Source organism: Panthera leo, chromosome D3 (genome assembly GCF_018350215.1).
Source record: "Panthera leo isolate Ple1 chromosome D3, P.leo_Ple1_pat1.1, whole genome shotgun sequence".
In the NCBI taxonomy this organism is placed as follows: domain Eukaryota; kingdom Metazoa; phylum Chordata; class Mammalia; order Carnivora; family Felidae; genus Panthera; species Panthera leo.
The window spans coordinates 46,755,711-46,776,718 of NC_056690.1; the positions used below are offsets into that span (position 1 = coordinate 46,755,711).

General features: G+C 38.5%; 1 protein-coding gene across 1 annotated transcript in view; it reads left to right on the plus strand.

The window, feature by feature from the left end:
- Window positions 1–21,008, plus strand: part of TTC39C (tetratricopeptide repeat domain 39C) — a 106,820-nt gene that overhangs the window by 26,550 nt on the left and 59,262 nt on the right. The window contains exons 2-3 of the mRNA XM_042909444.1: window positions 18,777–18,825; window positions 20,658–20,786. Of these exons, the coding sequence (XP_042765378.1) occupies window positions 18,777–18,825; window positions 20,658–20,786 (178 nt within the window). The remainder of the gene's footprint in view (window positions 1–18,776; window positions 18,826–20,657; window positions 20,787–21,008) is intronic.

Sequence of the window (21,008 nt, forward strand, 5' to 3'; positions counted from 1 at the left end):
TAAGGGCGCCCCTAAATAATTTGACTTTTGTGTCACAATATTTAATGGATAATTGGTACTGAAATATTTGGCTGTCTCAATATTGGCTTCTATATTATATAGAATTTTAGCATAACACTCATACTGCCCTGCTCAAAACCCTAGCTTAATGAAGTCTGCAGTTTAAAAAGATGTGTTAAGCTCATAATTCCTTTTGTAAACTGTGAATTTTTTAGTTATACAACTTCCTCAACTTTAATATGTATTTAACACCATTTTTTCCTCAAAAATCATGGCATCTATATATCATTCTTAGACTTACAGTATTTTTTCCCCCTTATCTCCCTCCCTCTCTTCCTCCCACCTTCCCTCTCTTCCTTCTTTATTTCTTTTTGTAGCAGCAAGACAGATGGTGCACAGAGAGGAAAGCCTGTGTTATCACAACAACAGCAAAACCAAACAAACTTATCTGTAGCTTTATTTGATACTTTTTTTTGGTAATAAGACACATTTTAATGGAGAAGCAAATGACCAATATTTTATACACTGCATTTCTTCAGAAAGTCCCCAGCAAGAGATCACTTCCTATTTCTATAATAGTTCAACACTGGACGTACAGGAGATATTTGATACTTTCTAGTAAAACTGTTGAAGAAGGAAATATCTCCTGGTGTTAATATTTGGAACCATGACAGATCATTGTAAAATATAATAGCTCTATATTGGAGATGGGACCACTAAAGGAAGTTAAGGAGACGATATGAAGGTGGAACACTGGGTTATTCATTTAGCCATGTTTAGTTGAAACAGTGCCTGTTTGTTTTTATCTGCACTATAGAGCTTTCCCAGATATCAACACAGCGACTTTAACCTGGACAAAAAAAAAAAAAGAAAAAAATTCCATTGAACAGAACCTCTTGTAGGGAGGCTTTATCTGTCACTCCTGTGTATAATTTTGTGGTCTGATAATGCCTCTACTAGAATAGAAATAAAAAATAAAGCATTGTAGTTTAATAATTTGTTTGAGACTAATAAGCCAGTGAGTTTGATATGTGTACTTTCCCAAATGTGTTATATAGTGTTGTGATTTTGAAATACTTGATAAACTGGAAGACACTGATAATTGCCTAAGCATTTAAGGACTTGAGTGTGAATTGATTTGTTAAATTCAGTTGAGTACCCTATTTCTAACTACTTTAAAAAAATGTGTTTTTACTTGCTGCCCTTGTTCATTTATGCAAGGCTGCACATAGCCTGAAGGCAGTCATACTTCATACTGCTATGAGTGGGAAATTTAAGGCTTTTACCATTCTGATTTGAATTACTTGTTACTTTAAAAAGAGTGATGTGATAAACATTTGAATTAAATGTAAAGTTTTCGTTAAAACAGGTAACTTTTTTCCTACCTCTCTTCTTCCCAGATAGCAGTTAATTTTCGTGTAACTTTGAGTAGATACTGCTTTTTGGTTTATTGTAATCCAGTTTATTAAAAAATCATAACAGTATCTCTTCAGATACCAATTTCATGGGAAGTATCGAGGATTGCCATTTGAATTTGTTTTTATTTTCGTAAGTGGACTTTCAAATCACCTGTCCTAAAGGTGAACAAGTCAAGAAATATACTTGTAGAATAATTTTTTTAAGGAGAATTAATAATAAAAGCAAATCACTTTAAACATTTTGTGTACTTGAAAGACTCTGCAAGTATTAATCCTGTTTTTAGGAGTAGCTTCTTAGGCATGGAAAAGATCTTTTCTTTATTTAGATGAATTCACTATTTAACTTTGTGTGGTAAATTCTTGTATTTTACCTGCTGCATACCAGGCACTATTTAATTTCTTCACTCAGTAAAATAGCTTTACAACATAAAAAAATAATTTCACCTATCACATGGCCCCCTTTAATAACCTTCTAGATATCACTTTCCCTACTACCTTCTTCTAGTTACTTGTTTGTCCTGCCACTCATTCATTCATTCATTCACTCTTGAATTCTTTCGAATACCCCTCAAGGGCCTTCCAGATGCCATACCCAGTGCTAGGTACCGTTCAGGTGGGAAAAGCAATAATAGGTGAGTAGGACTCTGAAGGGCAAAGGCCAAGGAGCAGTGTGAGCCCAGAGGAAGGCTCCAGACTGATGTGAGAGACCAGGAAGGGCAATCTGGAACCAGCACTCTTTGGACTGAGGCCTGGAGGATGAGCATAGGAACTGGTGAGGAAAGAGGTGTGGAAGGAGGTCAGCATCTCACGCAGTGGAACCCCGGGTGCCAAAGCCCACGGCAAGAGAACATGATACTCCCTTCTCAATGTTTTTATTTTGACCTGGAAATTTGACAGGATAAAGTAATAATGGAAAAGGATGTTAAATGGAGACCTTTTATGTTTTCCCTGCCTTGTCTCAAGACAAACTTAATATTTTTATAGAAGTATATTGACATATGATATTACATTCTTTGCAGGTATGCAAACAGTGATTCAGCAATTCTGTACATTATGAAGTGCTCATCACGATAAATGTAGTTACCGCCTATCACTAAAGTTACTAAAATCATTGGCTATATCTATAATATTACAATATCACTGACTATATTTCATACACTGTACTTTTTATTCCTGTGGTTTATTTTATAACTGTTAGATTGTTCCTCTTAATCCCCTTTACTTATCCCCCCACTCGCCTTCCCTCTGGCAACCACCAGTTCTCTGTATTTGAGTCTATTTCTATTTTGTTTATTCATTTGTATTTTAGATTCCACATTTACGTGAAAACGTATGGTATTTTTTCAGTCTGATGTCAGCGTAATGCTCTCTGGGTTCGTTGTTCCTATGGCTGACTAATACTCCACCGTGTATATATACACCACATCTTCTTTATCTGCTTATCTGTCGATGGATGCTTAGGTTGCTTCCATATCTTGGCTATTGTAAATAATGCTGCACTAAACATACAAGTGCATATACCTTTTTGAATTAGTGTTTTTGTTTCCTTTGAGTAAATACCAAGAAGTAGAAATACTGGGTTGTATGGTATTTCTATTTTTAATTTTTTGAGGAACCTCCATACTGTTTTCCACATTGGCTGCACCAGTTTGCATTCTCACCAACAGTGCACGAGGGTTCCCACTTCTCCACATTCTCACCAATGCTTGTTTTTTTGTTGTTGTTATTTTGTTTTTTGTTTTTGATACTAGCCATTCTGACTGATGTGCCGTGATATCTCATTATGGTTTTGATTTGCATTTCCCTGATGAGTAGTGGTGTTGAACATCTTTTCATGGGTCTCTGTTGGCCATCTGTTTGTGTTCTTGGGAAAAATGTCTGTTCAGGTCCCCTGCCCATTTTTTATTTGGATTATTATTTTTCTGGTATCAAGTTGTAGGAGTTCTTTATATATTTTGGTTATTAACCTCTTATTGGATATAGCCTTTGCAAGTATCTTCTCCCATTCAGTAGGTTGCCTTTTCGTTTTGTTGATGGTTTTCTTTGCTGTGCAAAAGCTTTTTATTTTGGTGTAGTCTCAGTTGTTTGTTTTTGCTTTTGTTTCCTTTGCCTGAGGAGACAAAGCCAGAAGAATATTGCTATAGCCAAGAGATTACTGCCTATATTTTCTTCTAGGAGTTTTATGGCCTCAGGTCTTACATTTAGCTTCTTAGTCTATTTTGAGTTTCTTTTTGTGTATGGTGTAAGAAAGTGGTTCAGTTTCATTCTTTTGCATGTAGCAAGACAAACTTTATTTGTAAATATCAGTTTATTAAATAGTCTGTCACATTAATTCTAATTCAAGAAATCATTTGGAAGTTAAAAGATGGGGACTCAGGGCCAAACTGGTTTCTCTGGCTTTTATTTGACTTTTGTTTCCCTTTCTCAGACTTTTCTCCTCTCCGTCCTCACAGGCCTTTGTGGCTAGGTGCCGGGCCACCATTTGGGGCTCTGTGAGAGGTGGCACTCAGCAATCCAGTTTTCGGCTTTCTGGCCTCTGACCCAGCCAGACCCTCCATGTCCTCTGCCCTGCTCACCATTTCTCTTTTGTAGTTGTTCCCCAAAGCTCCCTCCATCCCAAGTTCTGAGGTGTACCCCTGAATCTGTGGGATACCAGAGACAAGCCCAAGAAGTGAAATTTGTTTTTGCCATATACTTATAGAAGCTGCTTATATTTTAAAAGACCACAGTGGCTCTGAGGAGCATCTTGCCATATGCAAAAGGTGCATTCTTAATGTCCATATGTCTAAGAATGGGAGAAGATACTTGCAAATGATGCATCGGATAAAGGGTTAGTGTCCAAAATCTATAAAGAACTTACCAAACTCAACACCAAAAAAACAAATCATCCAGTGAAGAAATGGGCAGAAGACATGAGTAGACACTTCTCCAAAGAAGACATCCAGATGGCTAACAGACACGTGAAAAGATGCTCAACAACACTCATCATCAGGGAAATACAAATCAAAACCACAATGAGATACTACCTCACACTGGTCAGAATGGCTAACATTAACAACTCAGGCAACCACATGTGTTGGTAAGGATGCAGAGAAAGGGAAACCCTTTTGCACTGCTGGTGGGAATTCAAGCTGGTGCAGCCACCTTGGAAAATAGTATGGAGGTTGTCAAAAAATTAAAAATAGAATACCTTACAGCCCAGCAATTGCATTACTAGGAATTTATCCAAAGGATACAAAAAAGCTAATTTGAAGGGGCATGTGGAACCCAGTGTTAATAGTGCCATTGACAACAGCCAAATTATGGAAAGAGCCTAAATGTCCATCAACTGATGAGTGAATTAAGAAGATATGGTGTGTGTGTGTGTGTATGTGTGTGTGTGTGTGTATGTGTATATGTGTGTGTGTGTGTATATATATATATATATATATATATGTAATGGAATACGACTCAGTGATGAAGTTTGAAATCTTGCCATTTGCAACAGTGTGGATGGAATTGGATGGTATTATGCTAAGCAAAATAAGTCAGTCAAAGAAAGACAGATATCATATGATTTCACTCGTGGAATTTGAGAAACTCAACAGATGAACATAGGGGAAAGGAAGAAAAAATAAGATACAGAGAAGGAGGCAAACCATAAGAGACTTTTTTTTTTTAATGTTTATTTTTGAGAGAGAGAGAGAGACAGAGCGTAAACAGGGGAGGGGCAGAGAGAGGGGGACACACACAATCTGAAGCAGGCTCCAGGCTCTGAGCTGTCAGCACAGAGCCTGACGCGGGGCTTGAACTCATGAACTGTGAGATCATGACCTGAGTTGAAGTCAGACACTCAACCGACTGAGCCACCCAGGCGCCCCATCTGTAAGAGACTCTTAAATGCAGAGAACAAACTGAGGGTTGCTGGAGGGGCGTGTGTATGTGGGGGGTGGGGTGGGTTAAATGGGCCATGGGCATTAAGGAGGGCGCTTTTGGGGATGAATGCTGGGTTTCATATGTAAGACATGAATCACTGGGTTCTACTCCTGAAGCCAAGACTACACTGTATGTTAACTAACTTGAAAATTTTTTTAAAAAATGTACATATGTCTAGAAATGGACCCATCAGAACAGTTGTCCATAGGACATAAGGATCTAGGGTCTAGTTACTTTTTTCAGAGTGCCGGGTAGAGTGGCTTGTTAATTTTCTGCTAGTAGATAATTACTATGCTAAGGTGTAGGAATAGACCAAGGCCCCTGCGTGTTTTGCCCCTAAGTGGAGTTGGTGACCCAGAGTCTCAGCCTACCATCAGCAAGTCCTCTTGTGCCTGCCACAAACTGATGGCTGCACTGCTTACAGCAGAGTCTTTCATGGCTCCTTAGTGCCAGCTGGTGAGTTACAAAGGTTTCTCAGTAAGAGGAAGGCTGCTTCACAGGCAGTTAATGTAACAAAAGTAAATGGTAAGACAACTGCAGCGGCTGTGAGTGCAGACATTGCAGCACACACAGGAGTGGTCGCTCCCTGGGGACTGGCGTCCCCTGGCCTGCAGATGTCTGTGATCGGAAGTGGAGTGTCCCTGGGGTCAGCTGGTGGTGTGCTTAAGGCTCCCATATCCCCAAGAAGAGTAGGTATATCATAAACACAAGTCTGAACAGAAGGCTGCACCTGTTCCCAACACTCGTCTGTCACAAGCCATGTGACTGTGATGATCAGCATTGTGACAGACATGCTGTCATGTCCTTTAGATGAAAAGTTTCCCAAGGACCATGCTTTGAACTGTGTCTGAAAAGTAAAAATACAGCCTTCCCGTGAAATTCCCCCACTGCTCCTTTCTGATAAAAGAAGCAAGCACTTTTATTTATTGTTAGTGAAAGCAGATTTTATGGGCTCAGGTTGAGGACAGTCTTCTATCTGGTAATTTTTTGGAACCTGTGGAGGAAGGTCCATTAGATGAAATGTCGTGAAGAGTGGATTTGGTAGGAGCTGGTTGGTTTGTGAAACAGCTCTATGCTGGGAGCCTGTTTATATGCCACATTCTGTGCTGCGTGGTCAGGACAGCAGCACGTGGCCGAGATGGTATTCCCACTCTCATGGTTTATGTTTATGCAAACAAATAACGGGGCAGATGTCAAATATCAAATCTTTATCTGCAGAGAATTAAAATACAGAGCTGTGGAAGAGAGTGGAGGTTTATTAATACGTCCTTTTTCAAAAGAACACTGGAGAAGAAGAAATCAAAGGTGTCAAGTAAGGGTACGTGGGTGGCTCAGTTGCTTAAGCGTCCCACTTTGGCTCAGGACACGATCTTGCGGTTTGTGAGTTCGAGCCCCACACTGGGCTGTTAGCTGTCAGCATCAGCCCTTCCCCTGCTTGTGTGTGCGCGCGCGCTCTCTTGCTCGCTGTCTTTCTCTCTCTCTCTCTCTCAAAAATAAACAAACTTAAAAAGATGGCAAGTAGCTTTTTTTAGACTTCATAAAATATGGTGTTGGAGAGAGCCTCATTCATCCACGAAAAATAGGATGACAGAGAATGACTGTGTAAAGGTAGCAACCAGCTGCCCACTTTCCAGCACATTTATTGTTACTGGAATGTCTCCAGCAGCCAAAGTGGACTTACTAGTTTCCTTGAAGAGCACGCATGTTCTTGTTCATCTTTGTTTCTTCACCGTATAGCACAGTGCCTGTTGTATACTTGGTATGCAGTGAATGTATTTTCAGTGGGTGAATGAAACAAAAGGTTTATTAGAATTTTTCTTCCAGCACCATGTATAGAAGACCTCACTTTTCATTTATTTTCTTTTAAACTGCAGAACATTATTGGTTAAGAGTTGGGTACGTGATTTTAAAATTAAATACCCTGCTTTTTAAAAACCTACCTTTGTTTTTTTAAGTAAAATTTATAGTTTTCTCATAAATCTATTATGAAGAATGGAAGGAGCAATGTAGAAAAGCCATCTATTTCTTTGACTTTGATGGTGAATTGTTTGTGATTGGGCCCACTTTCCTAATTACTCTCATAAGTGTGTGGCTTGAATAGGGTTGACAGTTTAACCAGTGAACAGGCTCTGAATCAACTCTATGCTACGGGAAGCTGCTTTGAAAATGGAAATTGGGCAGCTGGGTGGCTCAGCCAGTTGAGTGTCCAAGTCTTGATTTTGGCTTGGGTCATGGTCTTGTGGTTTATGGGATCAAGCCCCAGGTTGGGCTTCATGCTGTCAGTGCTTGGGATTCTCTCTCTTTCTTTGTCCCCACTTTCTAAATAAGCATTAAAAAAAATAAAATTGGAAATTTATTCCAGAGACTTAGAAGCTGTGGAGCAGCAGGGTGCATGGACCTGGAGGATGAAACTTAGGATATTTTGGGATACAGTGGGATAGATCCTAAGTGGAAACTTAGGATATTAGGATACAATGGGATAGATCCATTGCTATTACTGTGGAAGTGACTTTCAAAAAAATGACAGATAATGAATTTTATAACCTGATTTGTAACAAGCTTCAAAGTTTTTTTTCCCAATGTTTATTTTTGAGATAGAGTATGAGCAGGGGAGGGGCAGAGAGAGAGGGAGACACAGAATCTGAAGCAGGCTCTAGGCTCTGAGCTGTCAGCAGAGAGCCCGACGCGGGGCTCAAACCCATGAACCATGAGATCATGACCAGAGCCAAAGTCGGACACTCAACCGACTGAGCCACCCAGATGCCCTTGTAACAAGCTTCAGAAGGGAACTTTGTACCAATGATCTCCATTCGTATATGAGACCTCTGTGGATGCTTTGTGTTCTACATGAAGGAAACCTTTGTAGGACTTTCTTAACTAAGATGCTTTTAGAATAAATTAGATTTTTTCCTTTTTGAAGAATGTTAACTATTACAAATCATGTCAAGAGAAACATTTTAAGTGAACTTTTTCACGTTTCATTTTTCTCGACTGCCATCTGAGAGAAGAGGGTACTTTTCTTCTTAGACTTGTGGGTCTGAGCTTTTTCCTCATCACTATGGAGGCCCCTTTTCTTTTTCTGCACAGGAAGGCGGCTCTCATTCACGCATGTTTATTGAACAAATGCAAGAGCAAGAAGGGGCTGGAAACATTGCTGTTCTTTGTCGCTGTCACAGTAGGAGTAGAGATGAATCTTTCGGTCTCTTTCGTTGGCGAGTGATAAAAACTGGCATGTTCTCTGGCCCTAGCAGTCTAGATGTTCCTTTCTGTGTTGTTGCTGCAACATCTTCAGATCAAGATTGAGCTTTTCAGCTAGCTCACCATAAAGGCGTTTCCCATTTCTGAGTGGGGTAGAAAAGTAAGGTCAGTCTATTTGGGAAACTCTTCATTGCAGAAGAGTCAGACTAATCTTCTCTATTGATTGTTAACACGGTGTACTCAAAGAGGGCTTGGAATATAGGACAGTGAAATTGACATAATAGCCCAGGAAGTACAAGTGCAAGTTATGAGGTCTACAGTCAGGTGGCCTGTGTCCTGTGAAGTTTAGACTGTTCAAGGCTTTGTCTATTTAGTACTGGCTTCGACATATTTTAGTTTTTACCACAGCTTTCCTCAAAAGGCCTTGGAATAAAGAGTTTAGTTTTTTTCTTGTCAGGGTGGGAATAGTCATCTTGATAGAGGGAAGATTTCATTTTAAAAATTAAAAAAAATAAGATAATTAGTTCAAAAAGCAAGAAATCCTGTGATTTTATTTGATGGCCTACTGCCTTTAATATAGAAGGAAATCTCCAAATCCTATGCATTCATTTTTGGAAAACAGAGACTATTTGAGGGAGCAACCTCCTGTATGTATCTATCCCTTCATTTGCAACTGTTTGTCTGTTAGCCCTGTGCTAACAGTACCCTGGGCCACAGTGAGGCACCTCCAGACCTCGGCTTGCCACTCAGTGAATACCTCACTCCCATGGAAGCAGGCTTTGTCTATTGCTCTTGAATTGCTCCATTATTCTGTTTGGTTAACTGGATGGTATATTCTGTTGAGAAATTGTATCAAAGCAACAACTGAATCACGGAGTACTTAGAGCAAGTAAATTGACGTAAATGATGCATTTTTCTCTGTAAAAGGTGTCTGAATGTAGGGAGAGTGTCCACAATGACGTTATTGAAACAGATGATTAGTGCAGTTGTTGTCGTGACTGTTTATCCTCCCACACACATACACTTAATCATTGGATAAAATCACCGTGAATCCTATTGCCCCCCCCCCCCCCCCCCCCCGCCGCAAGTATTTTCATTGTTTTATTGTCTATACATATTGGAACACTGTGTACATGGAACCTTTGTACATTACATTCTGTCACAGGCATTTTTCTAGGTTGTAAGATTCAATGTGGTTATTTCATGAGGCATTGATTGTATTGCAGACATGCTGTACATTTTCAAACAATTTTTTTGATTGTCATAAAATACACATGACATTTACCATCTGAACCACTTTTAAGTGTGCCCTTTAGTTAAACACATTAGCATTATGGTTTGACCCATCTCCAGAAGTCTTTATCTCGCAAAACTGAAACTTTGCACCCATGAAACAACTCAACATTCTTCCCTGCCCCCAGCCCCTGGCAACCACCACTCTACTTCCTATCTCTCTGAATCTGATGATTGCAGGTACCTTCTGTAAGTGGAATCACACAGTACTCTTTTTGTGACTGCCTTATTTCACGTAGCATAACATGCTCAAGACTCGTCTATGTTCCAGCACGAGTCAGAGTTTCTTTCCTTTTTAAGGCTGAATAATATTCCATTGTATGTATATACAACATTCTTATACGTTCGTCTGCCTTTGTGATTTCCACATTTTGGTTAACTGTGAATAATGCTGCTAGAACAGGGCATACAGATATCTGTTTGAGTTCCTGATTTCAGTTCTTTTGGGCATATACGCAGAGTTGGAATTGCTGGGCTATACAATAATTTCATTTCTAATGTTTTAAGGAACTGCCTTTCTGTTTTCCATCATGGCTGCATGATTTTACACCCCCACCAACTGTGTACAAGGGTTACTGTTTTTCTACATCCTCATTAACACTTGCATTTTCCTTCTTTCATTATAGCCATCATAATGGGTGTAAGGTGGTATTTCATTATGGTTTTGATTTGCATGTCCTTAATGATCAGTGACGAGCATCTTTTGTGTACTTATTGGCTGTTGATATATATTCTTTGGAGAAATGTCTTTTCAAGTCTTTGCCCACTTTTTTTTTTTTTTTTTTTTTAAGTTTATCTTGAAGGAGAAAGAATCTCAAGCAGGCTCTACACTGTGAGCGCAAACTCACAAACCGTGAGATCATGATCTGAGCTGAAGTGAAGAGTCAGATGCTTCACCAACTGAGCCACCTAGACACCTGTTTTGCCCATTTCTTGATTGGATTGGTGGTGGTGGTGGTGGTTGAGTTGTAGGAGTTACTTGTATAGTCTGGATGTTAACCCCTTACCAGATAATTTGAAAATATTTTCTCCTGGTCTGTGGGCTGCTGTTGCCTTTTCACTATTGATTATGTCCTTTGTACAATTTTTATTTAGATATAGTCCAATTTATTTTTCACTTTTGTTACCTGTGCTTTTCAAGAAATCATTTCCAAATCCATGTCATGAAGCTTTTCCCTTATGTAGACAGCTTTTTAAACTTAGGTTTTTCCTATCATGGATGATGTTGCAATGAATGGCTTCATGCACTTAGCTTTTTCTTTTGTTGGCACTATTTACTTTCAGAAAGAAAGATGAAGTGCTGAACCAGTTTTGTCCCACTCTAGTGCCCATGGAAACACCACCACACAGAGCAGAGGATTATCACTTGTTACCAAAGGTTTTGTTTTTGTTTCTGAAGGCAAGGAGGCATCTACAAAAGCAGTCAATACCTTGATTGCTCCTATCGTCCTCTGGAACTGTGATTTTTAAAACATGGGTCACATGAGCAACCTGGGTCACAGAAAAGGCACAGCACCCTTAAGAGCAGTGGGGAGTGAATTTATGTGATTCTTTCTTTGACCCTCAAATCTGGGATCTCAGGCCTGAGTGAAAGGTGAGGATGGTTGCCATGGCTGATTAGCTTCCGGTGGCCCTGGGTAGTTTCCAATCTCCCTGCACATTTGAAGGGAGAAAAGTCCTTTTGGAGAATTCTTCTAAGAGCTCAACATTGTGTAAATATAGAACATTTTCAAAAATCAAAAGTTTAAAAACTTCAAGCCATTTGCCATTGTGTTAGGAGGTAAAATCTTTGAGAAAAGCATGTTCAGTTAGGGACTGACATATAGTAATTATACCCATTTATTTAATGGAAAAAATATTCCTTTGAGAATCAGATGCATACATTTTCTTCCTCTGTATTTTAGGAGATAAAATTTTCATCAGTCTAGGTTTTAATATCCTAGAGAAACATTTCTTCAAACTTTGGCAGTGTTGATGAATTGAGGAAAAGACGATCAATTGCTCCTTTGTATTTGCAATAGGTTTTCTGCCTTTTTATACAGAGAAAAATCTGGAGCCATTTTATTACTACTGATGATTCATTTTCTTTTTTTTTCTTTTTTTTTTTTTTTTAATTTTTTTTTTTTTCAACGTTTTTTTTTTTTTTATTTTATTTTTGGGACAGAGAGAGACAGAGCATGAACGGGGGAGGGGCAGAGAGAGAGGGAGACACAGAATCGGAAACAGGCTCCAGGCTCCGAGCCATCAGCCCAGAGCCTGACGCGGGGCTCGAACTCACGGACCGCGAGATCGTGACCTGGCTGAAGTCGGACGCTTAACCGACTGCGCCACCCAGGCGCCCCTGATGATTCATTTTCAAAAGGCAAACGGTGGTAATGACCGTAAGAAGCCTTCTCATCGAAGAGGATTCCAAAAGGCCTCTTTGCAGAGGATTTTTATTTGTGTTTGCTTTTTAATTTTTTATTTTGAAAATAACCTACATCTTCTTAAGTACATAAAATAGTTTAATCAATCCCCATGTTGTGGTCAGCCAACCTCAGTAATTAAGTGATGGCCAATCTTGTTTTATCTATACTTATCACTTTTAATCCTCTTACCTCAATTATGTGTATATATATGTGTGTGTGTGTGTGTATGTGTGTGTGTGTATGTATGTATGTGTGTGTGTATATATATATATATATATATATATATATATATATATATATATATTTAATGTTTATTTTTGACAGAGAAACTATGCAAGCAGGGAAGGGGCAGAAGGAGAGGGAGACACAGAATCCAAAGCAGGCTCCAGGCTCTGAGCTGTCAGCACAGAGCCCAATGTGGGGCTTGAACTCATGAACCGTGAGTTCATGACTTAAGCCAAAGTCGGACACTCAACTGACTGAGCCACCCAGGTACCCCTCAATATATTTTTGAAACAAATCCCAGTCATCATTTATCTGTAAATACTTTTCTTTTTCTTTTTTTAAATGTTTTATTTATTTTTGAGACAGAGAGAGACAGAGCATGAGCAGGGGAGAGGCAGAGAGAGAGAGGGAGACACAGAATCCAAAGCAGGCTCCAGGCTCTGAGCTGTCAGTACAGAGCCCGACGTGGGGCTCAAACTCACAAACTGCAAGATCATGACCCGAGTCGAAGTCGGACACCCAACCGACTGAGCCACCCAGGTGCCTTTTTCTAATACGCCTCTAAAAAATAGTTTTTAAAATGTAGCCATACCTTAAAAAATGAGGATTCACTGATATCATCAAATGCCTGCAGTGATCATTTATCAGATTTTTCTTTTTAATTTTTTCTTTTTCATAAGGAAAAGTTTACATATAGTGAGGAATGTATACATGGGTAAACATCACAGTGTTACTACTTAAACCCAGATAAAGTTATAGGATATTTCCAGCATTCCAGCATCTTCCCTTGAGCTCCTTCTTAGTCGATAATCTCCCCAAAGATACCACTGTTCTGACCTCTGTTGTCAGAGGTCAGAAGGTGTTTTGTTTTGTTTTGTTTTGTTTCTCCTATAAAGTAGGCTACATGCCTCAGGTGGAGCTCAGTGCAGAACCCAATGCAGGGCTGAACTCATGACCCTGAGATCAAGACCGGAGCTGAGATCAAGAGTCAGACACTTAACCGACTGAGCCACCTAGGTACCCCAAACAGTGGTTTTCAACTTCCTATCAGTGGAATCATATACTCTTGTGCCTGGATTTTTTTTTACTCAAGATTGTGTATGAAATTTATTCATGTTATTATACTTAGCAGTAGTTTGTTTTCATAGCTGTGAACTATTCCATTTCATTGAATGCATCAAATAATTTCAGTATATTCATTCTGTTTCTAGTTCGAGGCTATTATGAATAGTACTATTAACATGACATACATGTCTTTTGAGGGCATAATAATTCTGTGTATACATATGTATACTGAGGAATGAAGTTACAGGATCATGGGACAGGCGTATGTTTATTTTTAGTAGGTATTACTAAGCAATGTATGAGATTTCCCCTTGCTCCACATTCTCATTAACACTTGGTGATGTTAGTCCTCGTGAGTATGGCCAATCTGATGAGAGTGTGGTGGTATTTCATTGCAATTTTGATTGATATTTTCCATTGTTTTTCAGCACTGCTTAATATGCTTATTGACTTTCAGATATCCACAAAAGTGAAGTGGCTATTCAAGACTTTTGCCCGTTTTTTACTGGGTTGTCATTTTTTACTGATTCTGGGAAATTCATATATTCTGAGGATCAGCTTTTTTTGAATAAGTGGATTGCAACTATCTGTGATTGTCTTTTTCAATCTCTTATGAGTGAATAGAAATTCTTGATTAAGTTTTGATGTCAGGTGTCCAGCTTTGTTGTTGTTCTTCAAATTTGATTTGGCCATTGTATTTGTCCTTTCCATGTAGATTTTCTTTAAAGATTTTATTTTTAAGTAATCTCTATATCCAGTGTGGGGCTCAAACCTACAACCCAGAGATCAAGAGTTGCAGGCTCCACCAATTGAGCCAGCCAGGTCCCCCTCCATGTAGATTTTAGAATCAACTTTTCAATACCACCTCCTTCCATACACACCCCAGGGATTTTGCTCTGGATTGCATTGAAGCTGTAAATCAGTTTAGAGAAATTAACATTGTAACAATATTGAATTCTAATTCATAAAAATTATATATCTCTATATTAGTGGTTCACAACCAAGGTCAGTTTGCTCCCAGAGGACATTTGGTGATATTAGGAGACATTTTTGTTGTCACATCTGTGGTTGGGAGGGTGGCTGTGTGGTACTGGCATCTTGTAGATAGGGGATAAGGATGCCGCTCAACATGCTACAGCTCATAGGACAGCCCCCAGAACGAAAAGTTATCTGACTCAAATGTTAAGAAACCCTGATTTAGGTCTTTAGTGTTTTTTTTTAGTAATGTTTTGAGTTTGCAGTGTGGCAGTATTGCATGTCTTTGTTAGAGTTATCCTTACAGATAATTAGTAATTTTGTGCTATTGTGATTTTTGTTTCATATTCTCATTGTTATGGGTATGTATGAGTGTGTGTGTGTGTATGTGTATATATGTATATATATATATATATGTATATATGTATGTATATGTATACATATATATGTATATATGCACATACACACACTCATACATACATACACACATGTCTCTTATATGTGTTTTATGTGTCTGTTGTATTTTAAACCTTTTATTTTAGAGATTCCCTTATCAGTTTCTTTCCCTCTACTCATATATTTTTTTCTTGTCATTGAGGAAACTAGGATCTTTGTCCTATAGAGTTTCCTGCAGCTTGGATATTGCTGATTGTATCAGCATGGTGGTGTTTAATATGTTCCCCTGTCTCTCATATCCATTATTTCATGAGGAGATCCACAATGAGACACTGATTCTATCATTTGCTTTTCATTTATTATCCCAGGAAATTTTTGTGGAGGAACTGCCCTCCTACCCAACTAATTCATTACTCTGAGTCCATAGAGAAAAGACGGGATAAATGCTTACTCTCTTTTTAATGAGTTTTCAAAATAATGCGTTGGTTCCTTAAGATCCTCCATAGACAATGAGAGCAGTGTTGGTGGTGGTGGTAGTCTTGTTGTTAATTAAAATATCATTTTGGATTTATGGTTTAACTTTATATGATGTTTCAAACTATTGCTGTTTTTACTCTCATTAGGGATTATTGTTCCATGTTTGCATAGTGGGAACCTCTTCAAAACCCTAATATAGCTTTTAAACTTCCTAGCTTTCTGCTCTAATAAGATAACTCCAGGCTGTTCCTGAACATTTTTTACCCCTGACCCAGAATCAACCATTTCTTCAAAGACCCACAATCTCTTTTACTTAATGTATTTAGAGAGGGTGCTAGACCCGCTCAGGGCTGCTGGTGGTGCTACTTCTAGGCTTTTTCAGCAGACAGAAATATTTATTTTTTAAAAGATAAAACCAAGACTTTATATCCTAAGCTATAGGGTTTTTAATTAACTACATTCTTTTTCCTATGCACAAAGTCCTGAGTCCCAACAAACAGCAACATACCTACCCATCGCTTTGTCACAAACTACATCCCCAGCAGCCTTAGAATGGCAATACCAACTTGACTGGAGAGAATGTGATTACTGAAAAAAACCTATTTTTGCCATCTTTTGGGGTCTATTTTTAAGAATATTTCATAATGAAAATGCACTGTCAGGTTATTGTGTTCTAAAGTCCCTTGGAATAGTTCTGTGTGGTTATTTTACCAACTGGATTCGCCTTTAGGTACATTAATTTTGCTGTTTAGGGATATTTACATGATCCCAAAGTCTAATCTACAAAACAAAGTGTCTACAAAGAAGCTTTGTTTCTATCCTTGTTTCTTCTTCCCTATTCCTTCTCTTACCTTGTAGGTATCTATTTTTTTTAATTGTAAGTTATTCCATCTGTTTTTTTCAATATTAGCAAATGTATATATATCCTTACATAATCCCTTCTTTAAATAAGGGAGGTTTTCACCATGTGGGCGGCTTCACTTGTCCCCACCTCTGTTGTTTTATCTACTTTCTGGTATTTAAGAAGGTTTGTATTTTGGTTCTAATGCTTACCTTTATACTTGGTCTTTACATGATATCCTTACTCCCCTTGTGTTTGGATCATTGTTTATTGGTTCCTAATATGAGCATATTGAGGTGAGCTATGAGCCTCTTTCTTCTTCCTTAGATTCAGTTTTAAAATAATGATACTTCTAATCTTTGGGAACATTTCCAAATCCCCCAAATGCATAAGTTTTATGTAGAAACACATCTGTTGGCCAAAATTGATCAAGATAAGGTAAATTAACATAGGGTTAAAAAGTCAAGTGACCCTTGTTAAATTCATTTTTTTTAAGTTTTCTTTTAATGTTTATTTTTGAGCGAGAGTGGGGCAGGGGCAGAGAGACAGAGAAGGAGAGAAACAGAGGATCTGAAGCAAGCTCCCCTCTGACAGCAGAGAGCCTAATGTGGGGCTTGAACTCACGAACCGTGAAATCATGACCTGAGCCAAAGTTGACCCTTAAGCGACTGAGTCACCCAGGCACCCCAAACCTTGTTAAATTCTTAAAACAACAGGTCTTGTGTAGCATATGAGAGGTTGCACGTTTATCGACCGGTTCATTGTACTGGGTATGCCGTCTAACATGCCAGATGCTGTGGGGTTGGCAGAGACTGTACTTCAAAGAGAGAAGAGCATTTCCATTTGGCTGGTTTTTCACCTAAGCCAGTATGGGAAGTACTGAGGGCCAGTCTAGAGTACCATGAATAATTAATAGCCTTGGCTCTCAGAAACCTAATTTTGGTCAAGAACAAGAAGCATATCCCTAGTTTCAGCTTCTTTCCTTTTTCACATGGCAAAGGGGTTAACATGTAAGCAAGGAAAGGGGAAAGCCACGCTAATCCGCACTTGATTGAAATGAGTTTGTTCCTGAAAAGCAGGGTTCTACATCTTTCATTCCTTCACTTGTTCATATCTGTTGAATGTCTGTTGTGTGTAAGACAGGATGATAAGGGGTACGGGCAGAAAATAACATTCTAGAGGGGATACTCATATGCAAACCACATTTGGGTAGGAGCCTATACTGGTATGTCCGTGCGGAGCTGTGGATGGGAAAATCGCCATCTGCGCTGCCACATCGCGCAGGAACAGAGGGACAGCAGACTTCATCGTGTGCTGTACACGTGCCACTAGAGCTTGGTTTATGGGTATGAATGCTAGTGGGGGTTCTTCACTAGTGCACTGATCTTCCTACTTCTCTTCTTGTTGGCTTAGTATCCTATTAGGTGGGGGTAAACAAGTTATTTATTGTAGAATCTGAGTAAGTACTAAGTAGATGGGAAAAAATGTAGCAGAAGGTTGATATTCCAAATAAATCAGGTTCCTTATCACCCCACCTCTTTCCCCTCCCTTCAGGACTTCCCCACCCTCCCCCCTTACTTACTTTCTCTCTCTTCCCCTGACCCTAGAGGAAAATGGATGTGCATACTGTTTGACTCAGTAATGCTATCTCTAGCAGTTTATCCCAAGAATATATTGGACTTGCCTGAAAAGATACAGGTACAAAGATGTCCATTGGATGTGTGTGTGTGTGTGTACACATACATACATACATATATACATACACACACACACACGCACACACACATACAAATGTGCATGTCCACCCCTTCCCAGACACACTGCACACAAAGTAAACTTCCTATAGGGGATTGACTAAATGTATTGTTCTTTCCTTTTTTTAGAATGACCATATGCTATCTACATAATTTAAAAAATCAATAAAATTATTTTTAAGAAGGCAGTTACTACTTGTTTTCTCTTTTAGTGCAACTTAAGGAAATTTAGATTTTTTTAACAGTTATGAATTTTGAAAGTTTATATTCCTATATTTTTTGAATTGGCATTCGTTTGATTTGGTTTCTGTTTGGTTTATGTACGTAATTGGATAATGACTATATTCCAGTGGGGGAGTGTCTGACTCTCGGGAGGCATTCTTCAAGTTTTTTTTTTGTTTTGTTTTGTTTTTTTAGCTGGAATGAGGGAGTTTTCAAGGTTGGCTCAGTGGTAAAACCCTTTGATCTACTTTAAAAATTATGGTTACTTTATGTGTGTTAAGTTTTGAACATGTTTTGCATTTTTAAGATGAATATTGATCATCTTCCTTTGGCCATGTGTTTGTAGATGTCATGTTTGTTACTAAAGCAGTCTCTTATCATTTGACTTATGTGCCTTGCTTTGAAAAATCAAGGGCAGATTCTATTCTGTCAGGTAGACTGAACTTTCTTGCCTCGAACTTTTTTCTTAGGGTAATTTAATCAGCTTTGAGACCTTACAGTGTCTCCAATTATTAGAAATATATAGTGATCCTAATATATTAAATGTTTATGAAAGTATACATTAAACGTAATTTTGTTTCCTTAACAGAAATCATAGCCCATTGATGAGTTTTGGAGCCAGCTTCGTCAGTTTTTTGGTAAGTTGGTATGGGGAGAGGTGTTGGTGTGAAGGAAACAAGTATATGAAGTATGTCTTAGAGTGACTAGCTGTATAGATAGCGATCTTTTAGCATTTAAAAGTGGAATCAAGTTTTGCCTATTAACCAAAACCTGTGAGATATACTCTTCCTTAATTTTAAAAATAAAATGCTTATACCTTTCAGAGTATTCTGTTTTTTTAATCAAAAAAAATTTTTTTTATATATAATTGGAAAGACCTTTCCAAAAAAAACAAATTGCAGTAGAGATTTAAAAAAAAAAAAAAAATCAGGCTTTGGATACTAAAGGTGTGCTTGAAAATCATTGACTAAATGTGGACTGGAAGGCAAGTTAAATTAAAATAGCTGAAATTTGTTAGTTACTATTACATTTTTAAATATTAGCATTTAGGAATTGAAGGGAATAGGTTGCAGTTGGGTTTTTAAAGAAAATTCAGCAATGTAGAAAATTGGATGCTTTTTTCCAGAAATACGTATAACATCCCACAAACCACTTTGCAACACAAAATTAAAAATAGCTATCTTAGAATGGTATAATAGCAAGTGTGTGTGTGTGTGTGTGTGTGTGTGTGTAATCAATATCACGTATAGAGATCAAGTAAAGTAAAATAGAGAAAGCATTTAGATTTCAAATCTAGAAAGATATCTGCAAATTTATGTGTCCTACACAGGCTGTCAGTGCCCAACTGCAGACGCCAGACCAGCTTCTGGTGACATAGGTTTTCATTCAAGCTATTTATTTCCTCTTACTGCTGGGGAATATGACAAACATTTTTAAGGCTTGCTGTTTTCAGGAAAACATAGCCTCCAACTTTAAGGAAAATGGTACTCTGTGGGAAGCACTACATGAATACCCACTTAACTGCAGAGGCAGTGAGGGAAACCCAGCCAAAGGTGGGGCAGGAAGGCGGGGAGGGAGGCTATGGCAGAGCTGGGTCTGCTTGGAAAGAAAATGTGGTGGGGGACTTGACCAAAGATGGCTGTGGTCTGGTTTGGCTACAAGGGGAGAGTATATTAGAGTCCTACCAAGGAGGCCTAGAATGGATAGGGCTCCATTCCAAGGGGAGGGCTTGATGAATGGATAGAGAATGGAGAGCCAACTGTGAGTTCATTAGGTCCTTCCAAGAATCAGGTGTCATGTCTGCCCCTAGAGCCCATCCATATCCTCAGAAACCTTACTCTCACTGGTGAAAGTTGCAGGTTTTCAGCAAGAAGGGGATTGCCCTTACCCAGTCAAATGTGGTCTGGAAAAATCTACCAGATCAGGTGCCTGGAAACAGGCTGTCAGTGGAATTTTTCACTGTGGACAATGTAAAATGATTTCCAAATAAGGGAACCCCTTGGAATTGCCATCCCTGAAAAGACTGAGGTTTTTCAAGGAGCACCTGCTACCTGATGTTTCAGTAGGCTTTTGTGCAGTATGTGATGGAGCCCAGGGGTCCATGCGTGGGTAGAATGGACTTTTCAGTGAGACATTGGTATAAAAACTGAGTGAAGTGGACTAATCAGAAATTATACAGGGCTTTTGTTACTGTGTTCAATAACAACATAAAAGGTTGTAGAACAGTAATTGCAAGAATATTTATTACCATATACTTTTTCATGTAGGTGTAGTAGAGGTATATTCTTATTTCATATTGAGATTATAGTTCTTGGAAATGATTAGGGTATGCTGTAACATTCTGATTCCTTTACTTGCAACAAATAATTTGTTTTTTTTTTCCCTCGTTTGGGATTTTGTTGTAATAAATTGCCTAAATTTTCAGACATTTCCTGGTTCATTCACTTCTTCCTTATTTCTTTCTTGGAAGAATGCCATGATGACATTTGAAGAAGAAAAAATGCAGTTGGCATGTGATGACTTAAAAACTACAGAAAAGCTGTGTGAAAGTGAAGAGGCTGGAGTAATTGAAACCATCAAGAATAAAATTAAGAAGAATGTAAGTACTATGTCTTTAGGTTATGAACTGGGTGCTGCTTACTTAGGACAGTGCTCATTTACTTGGTTTTTGATATTTAGGATTTCACTGAATGCACTACGTGTTTCTTACGGCTTTTGATTATGTAAAATGTATTTTTTAAAACAAGAGAATCCCGCATAACCCCATCAGTCATTAGAACCATTAAGTACATTAATTCTTTTGCTATTTTAGGATTATCTT